The 14202-nt window shown below is 46.3% G+C and overlaps 1 protein-coding gene across 1 annotated transcript in view; it reads left to right on the plus strand.

Annotated features, from left to right (window-relative positions):
* LOC102166310 (uncharacterized) overlaps window positions 1–13630 on the plus strand; it is a 671646-nt gene extending 658016 nt beyond the window's left edge. The window contains exons 9-10 of the mRNA XM_084979028.1: window positions 398–472; window positions 13018–13630. Of these exons, the coding sequence (XP_084835154.1) occupies window positions 398–472; window positions 13018–13311 (369 nt within the window). The 3' untranslated portion in view covers window positions 13312–13630. The remainder of the gene's footprint in view (window positions 1–397; window positions 473–13017) is intronic.
* The last annotated feature ends 572 nt before the right edge of the window (window positions 13631–14202 follow it).

Here is a 14202-nt window from a genome sequence, read left to right on the forward strand (position 1 = left end):
TTTAGCATTTAAAGCACTTTACATAATGTAATTTTACTACAGCACAAATTAATGTTTAAACGTCTTTTCCAACAAGTATATAAAATACATGAGGATACAGTACCATTTAGGAAGAGCAGGGGTGATGTGGCCATCAAGACTCATTTCTTTTAATATTCTGTGTTTTCCCAAATAATGTCTGCTTGCTCTTTAAATTACCTTGGTTGTTTCCCTCTGTTGCTTTGACTAGCAAACTATTAAACAAATTTTCTTCTATTCAAAAACAAACACTTCTTTCTAATTTCTGTGCTGAGCTTTCCAGTTTTTTTTTTTTTTAATGTTTCTCTTCTTTGGGGTTTTCATAAACAATGTATTAAGCTAATGATATTAATGATCTGTTCTCTCTTCTGCTTTTCAGATCTGTGACAGGCTAGTTAATCTTCGGTGGAATATGCAAATCGAACTGAATTTGGCATGCAGATACCTTTCAGAGGTAAGTGTGCAAGGTAACGTCACTAACAAAATCAACGTCTGCAGAAGCTTTCATATTTTGTGGTTAGTGTATTGAAAGCGTATCAATTACGTATAAGAAACATTATTGATTGATTGTTATTTAAAGGTTTACCCTGAGTCTGAGTCTCTAAAAGGACACAGTATTTCCAAAGACCTTCTAAAAAACTTTCATTAGTGATAGAAGGAAATAGATGAGTTTTGCCTTTTTTAGTGCCAGTTGCTAAGAAGAGTGAAGATTTCATCAAAGGAAAACAATCTTGGATGAATATTTGTCGTTTTCTCTGTCGAGCTTTCAAGGAAAACCGTCCTTTTTAGGACTGTGGTTGCAGTTGTTCAAATTATCATTAATGCCAACTGTTTGCAGATCAAAATATATTTATTAATCAATTTGCTTCCAGTAGTGACTCAAAGGAATGAAAAAAGCCTTCTGTGCCATAGTAACATTGTTTGAAGTTTAAAATTATCAGACTCTTTTAAAAGTTAATTTCACAGATAATAAGCACTTAAATAGTGGTTCTTCTATTACTGAAATGCAGTTCCACGCAAAACTTAAATCTCGCTTCGACTCTGCAGAGATCCAACTGGGTATGACATTAGCCTTGGATGACACAGTAGCCAGTGGAGCTGGCAAAACCACTTTAACAGACCATGGACCTGGTATAGGTTGGCTTCCCTGGGAAACAAATTCTGAGATGGGGATGAAGGCGTGGGGTGTTTGCCAAGGAGTGCTTTGCAGATCCACCCGGTGGGGGGGACAAAAGGAAGCAGGAAGTGGCAGACACTCAGCCGTGAAGTCATCCTTATAAAGGCCTCCGCGGACCCCCACAGGGACCGTGGACTTGGGACTCACTCTTGTCTCCAGCTAGGGAGAGAATCCAGGCCTTTAATTCTCACGTTGACAGCCATTGAATTCAGAGTGCCTCTGGGTGCAGGGGCCTTGGAGCCTCACGGGTTTGCATCCGAGGCAATCCCCAAGGAGATTAGACACGGAGAGCTGTTTTTTTGATACCCTCCCAGCAAAGAGGTGTGTGTTTCCATTGTTTTGAAGAAAGACCAAGAGGTATATTCTCTTCTCTAGTACAATTTTCCTTACAGATTCTCTTCTGGCAGCAGCTCTGTCAAAATCCTGGTGGGTGTCTCTTCCTGGGGAGAATTAGCAAAAGAAGCTGGAGACGATATATTGCAGCCCCATCCCTGTAATGACCCCTTCTCCAGTATCCAAGCCAGGCCCTCCTGAGCTTTAGCAAAGAAGGCCCCTGCTGGGCCCAGGGGTTTCCTTGTTTGTCATGATACAGACCCTCAACCTCAAAGGGTCTGTGACCCTGGTCTCTCTTTTCTTCTCACTTGGAGATGTCTCTTCTAGTCCATCTTCCATCATAATAATCCAAAGTCAACCCTTGGGTGCGGAAATATTCTTCCCTACTCTCCTTGGTGTATGCAAAGCTCTCCCACCTCCTGGTGACAGGATCAATTACACCCGCCAAGATATTGACCCCCTTGCTGGGACCCTTGGCATCAAGACCCCAAAAGATCCAAGTGTCAGCCATGGGATCCAGTTCCATGGAATGTGCATGGTGTCCACCGGGGAAGGAGTTCATCCTTTTATGAACCCTTTAAACTCATAGGGTCCCGCTGGAGGAGCAGGGAGAGGGTGGGCTGGGGTGCGCTGCGCATCTGGGGAGCTCAGAGAACGTGAAACCAGGCCCGAGGAACATTGCAGATCCCACTCTTCGCAGAGGAAGCCCAGTCTTTCAGGATCTCACCAGTCGTGTTGAGCAGGAAGAGGGATTCTGAGATGAGAAAGATCTGGATGGCTGGTGCGGGAGGCCCCTCTTCCCAGATTTTCCCCTGAAAAGTCTGGTTCACATCACCTACCAAGTAGGTTATCGGTCCTTGTGGATGCTTCACCCCCCCAGCCTTACTCCCAACTCAGAGTCACAGGGCAGTGATGCCTCTGCCCAGGGACCTGGCCAGGTGCAGGGGGATAATACCAAAACTGTGGAGGGGTGAGACCTCCCAAGGCCAGAAGAGGTGTGGGGGGTGTTGAACGACACCTGCAAGGGCCACAGATCCACGGCCTTCTGGTATGCCAGTGTCCTGGGTAGCAATGCGGGCTTATGGCATAGACCCCTGTAGCCCCAGTCAGATGTCTGCCAAGGGCCAAGGCCACAGCGTGTCCTCGGGACCAGTAGCTCCTCTTTCCCAGGAGACCATCCCTCCCTGTTCCTCAAGTCTTTCCCCTGAAGAAGAGCCCCAGGCCCCGCAGCAGGAATGATTCTCCTCTCTTGAATACCATGAGGATGCTGGGGGCAGGGACAGAGCCTGAGGGGGTGCAGTGTGGGGTTTCCCAGGAAGGCAGATGGGGTGCCTTTGAAGCCTCCAGGGCTGTGGGTACAGAGAACACAGATTCTCCAAATGATTCCCTGGGATTGACGGTAACGGGCCCAGTCCCGTGTCCCCTGCTTGGGTCCCTGGCTCATGTGTTCCACCTACTGGGGACATAACAGCATATAAAGATCTTTTATTTATAATATGCATTGTGCATGCGTTATACACACCAGTATGTAAAGTAGATGATTAACAAGAACCTACCGTATAGCACAGGGAAATCTACTCAATAGTTTGTAATAGCCTATGTGGGAAAAAGAAAGGATATATGTGTATGTATGACCGATTCACTTTGCTGTAAGCATACAACATTGTCAGTCATTGTAAGTCAACGATACTCCAGTAAAATAAAGTTTAAAACATAAATAAACTATACATTGTGCCTGGAGGATGGTATGCCATCCTTGTAAAGTATTAGCTCTGAGCTGGTGCTTCAGCTGTCCCTTTAATGGGCCATTCCGGTGCTTTACCTGGCTGACAGCTTCTGGGTGCCATGGTTTGTAGTATGAGCAGACTCACTCTCACCTCTCCATCTCCTTTGCTACATAAAGCAAGTCCTTTCTGGTCTGATGCAGTATCATGCCAATGAGTCAAGCACTCTCTAAGCCCTCAGATAGTGGTTTTTGGTGAGACTGTGGGAAGGAAAGTTCAACCTGTGCCTGGACTATGTATGTATTTCTGTTAAAATAAACAGCTACCCCTTCACTGAAAGAGGTCCAGTGTTGTCCATTTGCCACCAAATGGGGTGAACTGGGGGCCCTGTTGTTATCAGTTGCTATGTTTAGCAGTAGTGGATGCTAGATCAGCCTCAGTACATGGGAGCCCAGGCCATTGGGCTCATGGATGGCTCCCACCTCTGTTACCATGGCTACTCGGTTCATGGACCAATGATGGGGTGACTGATGCTAGAGGCCCACTGACATCAGCCGGCCAAGTTGTTTCATCTCCCTGGGTGGTTTAGTGCCTTTTCCGTGGCCATGATCTCTGGTGAACATGACCATGTGACTGAAGGTCCTCACAGTGGAAGCCTGGTCCCTGATCTTCCTAAATTCCTACTGCAGCCTTTGACCGAAGGCAAACTTTTCATTAATGCCTAGAAGTCTTCACACAAATATCTCCTTACCATTGTCTCTCTTTTTTTTTTTTCTTTAATTTTTTAATGTCTTCTGTCCTTTTAGGGCCGCACTCTCGGCACATGGAGGTTCCCAGGCTAGGGGTCTAATGGGAGCTGCAGCCACCAGCCTATACCACAGCCACGGCAACGCCAGATCCGAGCTGGGTCTGCGACCTACACCACAGCTCACGGCAATGCTGGATTCTTAACCCACCCACTGAGCGAGGCCAGGGATCGAACCTGCAACCACCTGGTTCCTCGTCGGATTTGTTTCCACTGCGCCACGACGGGCGCTCTGTCTCCTTACCATTGTTTTGGTAGCCAACTTTGAGTTAGCTCGTAGTCCAACAGTAATCCATCTTTGGCTTTCACCCACATACCAAGCTTATCCCCCAGTAAACCCAACTCGAGAATTTTCCTCTCTGACAGCTGGTTATGGGTTATGCAGGATTCCCTTGATGTGGCTGTAACAGGAGCTGACTGGGGGGTGTGCACCAGTAGGAGACGACCCAGAGTCTGGGATGAGGGCTCTTGCAGTGTCCTCAGTTCTGTTCATGCTCAATCCCAGATGCAATGCTTCCATCGTGTCACGGTGGGCCACGGCTGGGCCTGCCCAAATTTTTGACTTGGGGAGTCTGATAGAACTCACCTCATGATTGGCCATTCTGGCATCATGAGCGTTCCATGCTCAGACACTCTGTCTCTACCAGGAGCCGGCAACATGGGAACTGATTTTTAAAAGGTGCGTGATTCTCCGTTTCAGTTAGAGAATGGCTCCTGGACACTAGGGATCTGCATTATGATTCTCCAGCTGGAAATAAATCTGCCTAGCATCCATGAGGATGCAGGTTCAATCCCTGGCCTCGCTCAGTGGATTAAGGATCTGGCATTGCCGTGAGCTGTAGTGTAGGTCCCAGATGCAGCTTGGATCTGACCTTGCTGTGGCTGTGGTGTAGGCCGGCAGTTACAGCTCCAGTTCGACCCCTACCCTGGGAACCTCCATGTGCCGCAGGTTTGGCCATAAAAAATTTTAAACTAAAGATTCTCCAGCTGGCTTTGCACAAACCCTACTCAGCATTTTCCTCATCATGGATGATACCTCTAAAACTTTAGGTTCTGATAGGTCATCTGGCTTCAGCCACAGGCCAGCATGTACCACAGTTTGGATCTACTGCAGAGGGTTTTAATGGACTTTATACATAGCTTAGAGCTTTTTATATTACCTGGTTTGTAGGTGTATTGGGCTGCTTGGGCTGTCCTAACATAATACCATAGGCTGGGTTGTTTAAGCATCAGAAATATATTGCCTCACAGTGACGGAGGCTCGCGGTCCAAGGTCAAGGTGCCAGCAAGGCAGACGTCACTGTGAGGCCTTGCCATGTGCTCAAGGGACCTCTGCTTTGGGAGCACACAGGGAGACAAAGAAAAAGTGAGCTCCCTGTTGTCTCTTCTTATAAAGACACTATAAGATCAGGGCCCTACGCTTATGATCTCATTCCACCTTAATTACCTCCACATAGGCCCCTCCTCCAAATGCAGTCATATGGGGGGTTTGGGGTGCAACACATGAATTTGGGGGACAAACAATTCTGTCTACAGCAGTGGCTTTTAGCAATATTCCCACATATGAAATGTACTGCTTTCCAGAATTTAAAGACTAAAGATACCTATTCTTTGTTTCCTTGTGGTGGGAATTGCAAAACGTGCAATATTTTATACGTGTGTGTGTGTGTTTGTGTGTATGTGTATACATGTGTATGAAATTTTTATATTCTCTCGATACATGTATATTTTATATTTACATATAAATATATTTCTTTATACATTATAAAATACATATAATTCATAGAAGAAATATCCTGGCATGCTTTCAGCAAATGGAAGTCTAAAAATTTTACTTCTTTGGCTGGTCCTTTCAGTTTTCACGGAATTTTGCTTATCCAGCTCAGCCGTCATGCGGTCATCAATCCAGTGGACCAGTGTGATGCCCTGGCAGATGTTCAGATGGTCCAGGTCTATGTTATGACAGAGGGTAGGAGAGTTAAAATAGTCACTGGGCACCATTAAGGCAGAAAGGAATGTCTCTGCTGGACTAACGGTCACCTTCTCTGTGTCTGCATACGTGATAGTTTGTTCCAGCACAGATGCTATCTCTGGCCCATAGGCTTACATTAGGGACACTATGCAGTGGAATCTGCAAGCACTCTGCTGTCTCCCTCTGGGTTGCATCTGGTTTGGCAGAGGCCAGGCTAGTGAAGTAAAGGACGATGTGATGGGGCCCCTCACACCTGGTCTTTCAGGTCAAAGGTAGCGATATTTTTACGTTCCCCCACAGGGTGCAGCTGTATGTCTGATGTACTATCTTGGCTGGGCATGGGGCGGTTTCACGTGGCTTTCCTACTCTGAGACTCTCAGGTCAATGACACATTGGTGTGTCCAGCTACTGGGTGTATAAACTTCTGTTCTAGGTCCCCTAATCTGAGACTCTCAGGTCAATGACACACACACTGGTGTGTCCAACTACTGGGTGTATAAACTTCTGTTCTAGGTCCCCTACTCTGAGACTCTCAGGTCAATGACTCATTGGTGTGTCCAACTACCGGGTGTATAAACTTCTGTTCTAGGTCCCCTACTCTGAGACTCTCAGGTCAATGACACACGTTGGTGTGTCCAACTACCGGGTGTATAAACTTCTGTTCTAGGTCCCCTACTCTGAGACTCTCAGGTCAATGACACACGTTGGTGTGTCCAGCTACTGGGTGTATAAACTTCTGTTCTAGGTCCCCTACTCTGAGACTCTCAGGTCAATGACACACGTTGGTGTGTCCAACTACTGGGGGTATAAACTTCTGTTCTAGGTCCCCTACTCTGAGACTCTCAGGTCAATGACACATTGGTGTGTCCAACTACCGGGTGTATAAACTTCTGTTCTAGGTCCCCTCATCCTTAGAGACCATAGAAATGGCCCCAGGTACGTTTGTGGATCCAGAGGATCTTCTTTGAGCCAAGACCAAGTGAAGACTCCGTATCGTGGTCTCTATACGCTCACATTCAAATGTGGGCCATCATAATGACACTTGGGGTGTCAGAGTATCAACTCAGACTGCGTAGTGCCTGTGTGCTCTGCCCACCTCAATGTATAACACAGGGAGATGGCCCTAAGTCCCTTTAAGGAAAGATTGCTGTGATTGTCCTTATGTAGCATATGCACTGGCTGTGGAGGGCAGGCATCTTTCTCCTGAGAACTTGGCCTTTCCTTCAGTAAATGAATTTGGGTTTGAAAACTGTCTGAGCCTTAGAAAAGTGGGTAAACGATCTTAACTCCCTATTGGGGAAACTGCTTTCACTCTCCTAAAGATTCATCATCCATTTGTCTTGAGTGTTCACTTTGAGCAGAACTCTTGCCACCATGACTCTTCTGCTCATTATGATAATTGCGCCAAGGTGGCTTCTGACCCTTAGGTGCTGCCAGCTGGTGTTTAAAACTTTGGCGTCTTATCACCCCCTCTCTTTGAGGGAGCCTCGTCCAGTTGCCTTATCTACTGCCCTCTGTCCTCGCTGGCAGAGAACCACGGCCGGCTTTGTTAGTGGTGCTGGTGCACCTGCCACCAGCACCTTCGTATTTGTGTTGGTAATCGGTTCCCTACTGGCTTCTCTGTAGAACATATTTCTCTGGTGGGTTTTAATTCTTACGTCTGCTTTCAAATGCTCACTTCCCTGCACCTTAAACTTCTTCCTCAATCTTTTACAGAAATTCTGGCCTTTCCACTTCACTTAAGCTGAGCCATCACTTACTCCATTTATAATAGCCATCCTAGCCATGTTTTAACACCATTTCTCAGGTTCCTTGCCAAAGTGTGAACGCTTATACCCAGGAGAGTGCTCCTGTACCTATCATCTTCCTTTTATCCAAATTTGTGTGTTACCCATTCCCCTTAGTCCATGACCTTAGAATGGACTCGCTCAGATTCTACCCATACACATTTTCTAGGTCTTTTGCCATTCCTTCATGGTATAATCCATTCACTTCCATAGGAAAAAAAATCCATGTTTCACTCGGCCTCACGACCAGTCATCGGCCTGAGAGCTATGAGTCGAAGAAGTTGTTCACAAGGGAAGCCCTTGTTTTGTGCAAAATGTTCATTAAAAAAATGGGCATCCTAGCTCTTAACCTGGATGAATAGGCTCCTTCTTTGTGTTCACATGGCTCTGAAGAATCTGGGAATTAAAACACTGGGGGTAGAAGTCTAGACCAGAGATTCCTATCCTTTCCCACCCAGGGTTCTGGACTTGGTGTGGCAGACTTGCTTCCTTTTGGGAGTTGCACCTTTGTACCTCAGCTACCCTTACAATAAGTCCTAGGCTTGATCCTCATTGCCTAATAGAAAGCAATCCACTTCCAAGTTCCCGTCTCAGTGTTGGTTTTTATGGACCACTCCTGGTCCTGGTAATAACGGATGCACGTTGGGTTCCCTGGGAATCAGCTTCTGAGGTGAAGATTGGCATATCGTATTTTTATTAGGGAGTGTTTAGGATAAGTATCTGTGGAAGGAAGAGGAAAGAAGACAGACCAGGCTGAACGGGAAGTGGAACACAATGCAGATCAGCAGAGGTCTCCGTCTATCACACGAAGGAGCTCTGCAGCTGAGACAGGTCTGCAGAATCACCCCAGGTTGGATGAGGGGCTGGATTTTCCCCCTCAGCCTCACCACTTATTGATGGCAGCCTGCTTTGGAAAGAAGTGTGACCTTAGGAAACTCAGTTTTTTTTCCTGGTGGTACACGAGGGTAGCTGCGAGTCGAAGGTGCCCTTTGGCAGTGTTCCCGTGGCTGGGGAACAGAAAGTCCTTCAGTCTTTGAAGGGCATGTAGGCAGCAAATTGCAGCAGCCATCACATGGTACCACTGGGAGAATGTGAGGGACATGAAACCAGTTTTGGGCTCACTTCAGTCTCTATTTCTGTCGCTCATTTCCTCTTTCTTGCTTCCTTCTTCTTCTTTTAGTCTTCTAGAGACATCTGTGCCCATTAAGACCATTATATAAGGGATTTCATGAATAAAGATAGAGGCAAAGGAGTGGGTCTGAGTGTTCACCTGAAAAAAGCCCCACAGTTTTAGCTTTTCTCTGTAGCATCGCAGGTAGGACTGTCAGCCTCCACCTACAAGGTTATGTAGGGGAGTTAGACCACCCTTCGCACTTGGCTCAGACTTTCTCGTCCATAAAGACTCACTGCAAGTGTGATCTTGCCTGAGAATCCCTGCTTATTTCTCCCTCCACTTAGATCGTCTTCATGTTCATGCATTACTATGATATAAAAAATTGGATTAAAAATTAGCATGTAATGCTTCAGGACTAACCGTAGACAACCCTGCTGAGGAGCTGAGCTTTGCTTTCTTCTATCTCAGAATGCATATTCCAAGACATTTGGGGGAATGTTACCTGTTACCTTGTCTTACTGGTCAGAAAGGTAGGGAGCCATTTGCCAGAAACATTGAGAGGGGCAGCCAAGACAGCAAATGTCCTGTGGGAATGACAAGGGATGCTTCAGGGAATACTTCCAGAGGGGTGCAAGGACAACACCGTCTTCTCTCAGCATCCAGCGATCTCTCTCTGGATCTCCATCTCCACGCTGCAGTTTGTGGGACTCATCCCAACTGCGGGGGAGGGCAGGATTTGTCTAAGCCAATCCAGTGATGCTACTCCCCTCCCCCCGTTGATTTTCTCTGAACTAAGCAGTTCTAAGCTCATTAGGATACATGATTGTGGAGTCTACGGAGATTTCTTCAAGAATAAGCATGCAGTGACTTTGCCCAATGGTATGTAAAGACAGGCTAGGTAGGGACCTCTAGGAAAGATGGTTCTATGATCTCCTGAGAGAGTTTCCAGAAGTGCCTCTGTTCTCTTTCTTTGGGCACTGAAGCTTGCAGGTATGAAATGAAAAATTTTCAGTTCCCATACTCTTAGGAAAGGCTCATTGTTCTGCAGCCATTGTAACACACATCCACCAGCATCGGTTTTCATGCACTGAATTAAACAAAGACAATGCTCCTCACTGGCCATACTTCCGAAGGCTCTCCAAATGAGTGGCAGTCCACCCCTGACCATCAGAACTTTGGCATTAGTCACACTTGGTTGATGCCTAAATGGTCCCACCTCTAAAAGCCCACCAACCTCTGAAGTCTATGTGTCCAAAAATCTTATATAGGATTGACGTTCCTCCCACAGAGTCTGCCTGGAAAGGCTCTTCTCCCTTGCTTACTTAATTAATAAGCTTTCATTTCAGATATTGAATTCTGGTCTCTTCCTTGAACAGCATCCAGGAAACCCTCTAGCCATTTTGTATCTATGCAGACGGAGGATTAAAGTAGCACAGAGATGTTTATGGTGGGGGAAAATAAGGAGAAATTGATTGAGCTGGAACCATTGGGTTAGACGCATTTAGAAATATCTCCTTCCTCTGCATTTCTAGCTATATGAGCTAATAAATTTTGTCACTCCTTAAGCCCGTTAAGTAGGGCTCTCTGTGACTGGAATGCAGTGCAAGTTAACTGATAAAAGAAGTGATGTTTAGGCTAATTCTTAAAAGATATATTGGAGCTAACAATTGAAGACAGATGGAGACGTCCTTAGACGCAGAAAGAACAGCAACTAGAAAGATAAAGGAAGGAGAGACAACATTTGTTAAGGAACTCTAAGTACTGCCACTCAATATAGCTAGAGTTACAAATGTATATAGAGAACAGGGAAGAAAAGAAATTACAGACTTTATGCAATTGAGACATAGTGCAAGGGAGAAAATAAGAAATTCAAATCGCTTTTACATCTTCTAGGCTCTTATATGTATTCGCTTCCTTGACCACACAATTGAGTATCTCATGTTGCGTATTCAAATGGATTTTTTTCTTCCCCATTTTCCAAGGGCATGTGATAGTCCCTTCTCGACACTCAGCAATGCAGCATTTTCTCCTACTCAAGCTGGGTAGCCTCCTTCTAAAGCTCCCTCATTTATCACGTCTCTCTCTCATCCTTCTCTTTTTCTTCTTCTTTCTTCTCTCGTCCTCCTTCCCCTCCCTCCCTCCCTGTCTCTCTCCCTCCTTCATTCCCTCCTCTTTCTATCCAGTTCTCCCCTGGCAACTATTTTACAATGATAATTTGCTTTTTATCTACACCCTGGTAATTCTGGCCTTTTAGGGTTCCTGGAACACACCACTTGTATTTCTCCTTTCTGGTATTTTTACTGGTTGGCATGTTCCTCTCTTCTGATTGCCACCCGAAGATTCCTCTCTTCCTTCTTTTCCTGTCAAACGCGCCTCATAGAGGCCTTTGGGGACATACAAACTGAAAGATCACCCACCATCTAGTCATTAGTGGGTATATCACTCCTTTTATTTTCCTCCTCACTTAATTTTAGAGCTCTCTAAAATTAATTGCTGTTTGTTGCTGACCATTTTTCTCTTTCCAGACTGCAAGTTTCACAAAGGAAAGATGCTTTCTGATTTGTTTATGACAGTACCTTCAGGGCCCAGAAAAATGGCCTGCCACTTAGTAGATATCCATTTAACTTTGGTTAAAATAGCAGACACATAATCGGAGCTGAAAATGTTTTTCTTTCCCCAATTATTTTTATCTGACATAGAAATGAAAGCGATGAAAAATAACAAACAAAATGAAACGGAGTAGTGTGAAAAATGGAACAATTCCACGAATAAATCAGTTCTCATCAACTAGTTAAAGTTAGGGAGAGGATGCGTACGTTTTGACAGATCATCCAGAAAAGTTTCTTGGTCAGTAACTAGAGGCCTGTAGGTTATTTTTCCTTTGGCAGCTTAAAGGACCTTTGTCCCAATGGGGGTGACGAATCATGCCCAGGATGGAATGGGGAGAAGAAACACAACGGCCCGCTGAGCCAGATCCCTCTGGTGTCTCCGTCGTGAGCAGTGACTTTAATTGATCATGATTGCCTTGTGCTACCTGCTCAGCAGTTTTCCAGGTCATTTCTCCCTAACGTTTGGGTAGTGACACCCTAATACAGTGTCTTCAGCACCTGAGCCACTTGATTCAGGTGTCTTTGCATTTAGGAGGGGAACAAAGGCATTCAGCAGGTGGCTGCTCCAAGGATTTTACTTTTGGGGTGGGTGGGGATTCTTTGGCTCCAGATAGGTCTCGTGGTGGTACATTTCTTAACTGAAGAGTTTTTCCCAGGTGCCATTGTGGTGAAGAACCCGATGTAGTCTCCCTGAGGGTGCGGGTTCAATCCCCGGCCTTGCTCAGTGGGTCAAGGATCCGGTATTGCTGCAAGCTACAGCATAGGTCGCAGATATGGCTCGGACTGGTGTTGCCATGGCTGTGGTGTAGGCCTGCAGCTGCAGCTTCGATTTGACCCCTAGCCTGGGAACGTCCACAGGCCATGGGTGAGGCTGTAAAAAGGAAAAAAAAAAAAGAGTTTTCTCCTTATTTGTAAGATTGAATTACATCAGGCACAATCATGCTCAATGACCTTATGTCCCTGGAGGCATCTGATGTTTTCATATCCACACAGACCCAAGCAAGGTCAGGGAGAATTCCCTTCCTGGAATTTGAAGCTGTGGTTCTAAAATTTGACTCAGTCTGGATTATTCAACTTTCATTAACATCAGCTTGGGGGTTAAGTTCACTTGGGGAAGGAGCTTCGTACAACAGCGTGTACGACGAAGACTCAAGGTCAAGTTTGCAGAGAGAAAGCAAAGTAAAATTAAAATGCTGTATTTATAGAGACACGGAGATATGGGACCAATATGAGAGTCAGAGAGAAAGAAACATGGGATTGCTTATGGTTTTGCCGTTGGGGTTCCCTTCTTTTGGGGTTCCCTTCCTAGTCGTAGTCTCTGCTCCTGGTTTCCATGAAATCCTCACGTATGTTATTTAGCAAAAGCAATTGGCTCGTTTTCTTTGGCCTCAGAAGTATTATTATATGATTCGTATATTAGGATAATTCTGTGCGTGTGTTGTCATACTATGCGCTTCATCCTACAACCGTGTTCACAGATGCTCAGACGTTCCACCACATCAGCCCTAAAGAGCAGAGCTGTCTTCGAGGACGGTCAGAAGGGAGGCAGAAGTGGCGTGACCCCCCCAGATTCCATCCCTGGCCCTGAAACTTCCATATACCATGAGTGTGGCCATTCAAGCAAAGAACAAGTGACATTCGCCACCCATAACTCATTGTTTGGGACATGTCCCATAGCTTCGTGCATCACGAGGGGCCGGGAAGCACAGCCCTACCGCATGCCTGGCAGGGAGAACAGTCAGAGGCATTTCGAGAAGAGCATCAAGGACTAGAGTGAGGACTGCGGAGGGCGAGAAGGGGATTGGCACTGGCTCCTTTCCAGTAACTGCGGGGCGGAGTTCCTGGTGTGGTGCAGCGGAAGCAAATCCAACTCGCATCCAGGAGGATGTGGGTTTGATCCATGGCCTCGCTCAGTAGGTCAGGGCTCTGGTGTTGCCATGAGCGGTGGTGTAGGTCACAGAGGCAGCTCGAATCCCACGTGGCTGGGGCTGGGGCGTAGGCTGGCAGCTGCAGTTCCAATTCGACTCCTAGTCTGGGAACTTCTGTATGTTGTGGGTGTGGCCCTAAAAATAGCCAAAAGCAAAAAGAAAAGCAACTGAGGGGGAAGGAAATTAAGAGATGGATGTGCCTTCTCAGGGCGCATTCATACAACGGTCAGCTCAGAGCTGAGTGGAAGGTGCTGAGCTCAGTTATTCTGCTTAGGAAAGGAAATACAAAGGTGAGAAAGTTTAAAGGGAGAGGAGCTGCACCTCGTGTGTGTGTGTGTGTGTGTGTGTGTGTGTGTGTGTGTGAGAGAGAGAGAGAGAGAGAGAGAGAGAGAGGGGCGCCTCTAGTATTCATAACTGTTAGTGCTACTGGGAGCTCATCCCTAGTAGAACCCAAACCTTCCCTTGGGTTGGTCCTACAGCAAAACGCCTTGTATAAGGGTTTGGTTTTGTTTGGTTTGAGAAAATTAAAGGGGTGAAGCCAAACATCTGTGTGGCCACGGAGAAGAGAGAGAACTTTAAATCGAGAATTAAACGGGAACAAGGCGACGGAGCTGGTGTAAGTCCTGGGAATTTCACGTGTGGGTGAGGCTGGTGTGAGGCCCCCAGAATTCCGGGGAGCGTACTCAGAACCAAGCCATTTAAAACCCGGAGGCCCGAGTAACTGCAGCTGGGATC

The sequence above is a fragment of the Sus scrofa genome, chromosome 10 (genome assembly GCF_054392235.1).
Source record: "Sus scrofa isolate SSC_HxYL_T2T_F1_AM1 chromosome 10, Sscrofa_HxYL_maternal_Yorkshire_Landrace_v2.0, whole genome shotgun sequence".
Taxonomy (NCBI): Eukaryota; Metazoa; Chordata; class Mammalia; order Artiodactyla; family Suidae; genus Sus; species Sus scrofa.